This window comes from Corvus brachyrhynchos, unplaced genomic scaffold (assembly GCF_000691975.1).
Source record: "Corvus brachyrhynchos isolate BGI_N302 unplaced genomic scaffold, ASM69197v1 C12208794, whole genome shotgun sequence".
Lineage (NCBI taxonomy): Eukaryota > Metazoa > Chordata > Aves > Passeriformes > Corvidae > Corvus > Corvus brachyrhynchos.
In genome coordinates, this window is record NW_008246001.1 from 1 (window position 1) to 3,794 (window position 3,794).

General features: G+C 40.7%; 1 protein-coding gene across 1 annotated transcript; it reads left to right on the forward strand.

Moving 5' to 3' along the window:
- Nucleotides 1-972: 972 nt before the first annotated feature.
- LOC103623078 (dipeptidyl peptidase 1-like) lies at nucleotides 973-2,994 on the forward strand (the record flags this gene model as incomplete). The annotated part of the gene is made up of 2 exons (XM_008642112.2): nucleotides 973-1,168; nucleotides 1,870-2,994. Coding segments are annotated over 2 exons (699 nt in total), but the record flags the coding sequence as incomplete, so codon positions are not given.
- Between the last annotated feature and the right edge of the window lie 800 nt (nucleotides 2,995-3,794).

Here is a 3,794-nt window from a genome sequence, read left to right on the forward strand (position 1 = left end):
AGTGTTCCTGTTCAGGCTGATTTTGTCCCTTCTCTTCAGAGATGCATCTAACTGAGTGAAGGTGCAATTTCACGAAGTCTTGCTGTTGTAATAGCTCTGCTTTTATACACCTACACAGTTCAAGAGAAAGTATTTTGTTTTGTTCCTCAAGCCTCCCTCCTTTTCATAGCGCTGCAATATTTGACTTACCCACTGTCGGGAAACAAAAGGAAATCAGGCACTTTGATGACAATCAGTAGATAAAGTAGGACCTCATCCAAGTAATTGTTCTTCCCCATGAGGCTTGTCATTCCATTTCCAAAGGCTTTTAATGAGTGAAAGGAAGGTCCTAGAGAGTGAAGAGGCCTAAAGCTAGAAGCAATACTAAATTTTGATGCAAAAGTAAGGAGACTTAACTCTCTGCCAGGAAGCAGAAGGGAAATTAAGATGCCTCTGAAAAGCCAGTGTACAATTACATGCCCTTGGGAAGCAAGGGGAGCAGGGATGAATCCACTGTATCAAATGTGCTATTTATACCACTATTCTCTTAAAATCAGTTATTTTAGGAGTAGCTGTAGAGGTGGAATATTTTTTCAACTGCAAATTACAGGACTGAATCCATTGGTAGGTTGAAATAAGAACAATATTGTCGGCGTTCACTTCAAATAGTTCATTACCCCTTAGCATATGTGCTCCATAAAGGGTAGATAGAACCTTCTCAGCCCTGCTAATGCGGTCCCTGAAGCTTCATTCTGAAGGAATAGTGTGATTGGATAGCTCTTAAATGCTACTGCTGGAAAACACTGGAGCAGTACATTGCCTCTTATTCTTGAATAAGCTCAGTGTTCCCTGAGAAGTTGTTAGAAGTGGGTTTTGAATTGCATGTATAAAAGCTAAATGAAGATGTAAAGTTTTTGCTCTATTGGTTTTGAACTTCTAATCACTGGTAGGTTTTAACTCTATTCAGTGGACTTTAGGAATAGTACCTGATAGCAGCTGACTGGCCTCGTTTATGTTACTGACTGGTCCTTGTGGTTCCTTTTTCTCCCCTTCTCAGGCTCATGTGGCAGCTGTTACGCATTTTCCTCCATGGGCATGCTGGAAGCAAGGATACGTATCCTCACAAACAACACTCAGAAACCAGTCTTCAGTCCCCAGCAGGTTGTGTCTTGCAGCCAGTATTCTCAGGGTAAGGATGCTGGTGTATATAAAGACACCTTTCAAGTAATGATAATGAAGGATACTTTATTTTAAAAACTTCCATGCCTTCCCCATCACAACACAAGTTCATTTTTTCATAAAGTATTGGGTAGGGTATACTTTATAATACTTTATTTGAAATAAAAAAATATAACAAAACCAGAGTTGTCAGCCCACCTCACTGCAGCAATGGGATTGAACAGGGAGAAGTTGCCCTTATGCTCAGGATATTGCTGGATTTTACATCTACCTGTGAGATGGGGAATACCTAAGGAGTAGGGCTCAAAATGTAGTTGATTACAGTGCTTATGTAGAAAGAGTGGAACTAAATATTTTCCCAATGGCATATTCAAAGGGAGGAGGAGCATACAGGGAGGGGGAGATGAGCAAAAGCAATGGCTAAAGCTTTATAGAGGACTGTATCCTTGTTAGGACAGATCTTTTTGGTGCATGTAACTAGCTGCTCTTTCTGGAACGGGTCCATGTATTAATGTACCCAGTATAGTTCCCACAGATGTAAATTTTGCCTTGTATGTTTCAGAAAGCTGTCTGCAGCTAACTGGAATATTGGGATGGTCTGGGTCACTGCAGTGTGTTCAATACTGAAAGAATTCCGAAAGATTTAAGTAGGAGAGTCTCCCACCTCAAGTAACATTCGAAGGGAATAAGTACTTTTTGTTTTTGGTTAAGGTTGTGATGGTGGCTTCCCATATCTCATTGGTGGAAAGTATGTCCAAGACTTCGGTGTGGTGGAAGAGGACTGCTTCCCTTACACAGCCCAAGACTCTCCGTGCCTTTTCAAGCGCAGCTGTTACCACTACTACACGTCTGAATACCACTATGTGGGTGGTTTCTACGGAGGCTGCAATGAAGCCCTGATGAAACTTGAACTTGTGCTGCATGGCCCAATGACTGTTGCCTTTGAGGTTTATAATGATTTCATGTTTTATAAAGAGGGGATCTACCATCACACCGGGCTGCAGGATGATTTAAATCCTTTTGAATTGACCAATCATGCTGTCTTGCTGGTGGGCTATGGTAAAGACCCAGAAAGTGGTGAGAAATTCTGGATTGTGAAGAACAGCTGGGGCACCTCATGGGGAGAAGATGGCTACTTCAGAATCCGCCGTGGCACTGATGAATGTGCAATTGAAAGCATTGCAGTGGCTGCAACTCCTATTCCAAAGTTATAATGTAGGGGTCTTCATCCAGTGCCTTGTCCTGAGCCATGGGAACATACTAATGGTTGAAGACTGGTTAAAATCTGTCTTCTAGCTTGAAAATGCAGCTTTAAGGAATTTTTCCGCAGTAGAGCAGTTTCCATATGTGAGAGGATGAACACTGTTAATTCTGCTCTGTGCACTGGAGGCTTCCTCTCAAGTCTGACAGTAGATCACCCAGAATGGCAGTTTTGGTAACAGCGGTGATTAGTTACTCATCACTGGATATATATCTTCAGTTACCAGCTGCATTTTTTTCCATAGGCAGTCTTGACCTTCAGATCTCAGAGGGAAGTGTCTGCTATGTTAATCCATAATGGCTTTGAAGGGACACTGTAGTGCCTTACTTCTCAGAAATCAGGAAGTCACTGCAATTTGGAACATAAGTGTGTATTGGGAAGGGAATGAGCAATTACACTGATTAAAATGAAATTCTAAAGCTCTAAGTGTCCTGTGAAAACTGCATGTCAAACCCTTATGACAATAAAAATCAATTCTAAGTTTCAGGCTGTTATTAAATGTTCTAGTTCTGGATTTTATTGCTGTGCTTCACAATTGATCAGAGTTCAATAAAAACCACCCCACTCCTATAGGAGTTTGTATTTGTGGAAGAAGTTAGTTCTTTTAGTGACCTGTATGAGTTTTGAGCTTCCTGTCAAGAACTTTTTACTTTAGCAGAATAGAAACTGGTGGGAAAGAAGGATGAGAAGGGAGAAGAACTAGTAATCTTGCATCTGTATGACAGCAGCATCAAGCAAGTTGTCCAGGAGTCCAGTAGTCCTTGCTGTGGATATAGGACAATTCATTGAGTAAATTTGTTAATTCCCCAGTAATCCTGTTTAAATCCTTTCTGTTAATCTTTTGCCCTATTTCTTTCAAATATACAATGTAGAAACATAGAGTTGAGAGGAGGTATTGCAACAGTTGGAATTAACCATTTCTCAGCTAGCAACACAGTGCTTTGCTTGTGCAGCACTGGTCTTTGCTGTTCGCCTGAGGAAACAAAAATGGCACAGAGGTGAGTACCAGTTTCATATGTAGAAGGTAACTTCTTTAGTAACTTTCTATTAAAATGTGACTGAACTTACTTTGTATTTTTCTGTGAAAAATACAGTCTGATGGTTGGTTTTTCTAGGTGTAGGGTGGTTTTTCTAGGTGTAAGGAAATACATAAAATGCAGAAAAATTGAACAGTTTTCTGCAATCAAACTATCCCATTTAATTTAGGCAGGAAAACTCACTTCAATAGCAGAATTTTACAAGAAATTCTGGACTCTAGTTTGCTCAAGTGGAGGGGCAGGGAAAGGATAGCTTCATGGTTTTTTCAATCCCCTCCCAAAAAATATTAAGCCTGGTTGATAGTGAGCTGAACATGAGTCAGCAGTGCCCTGGCAGC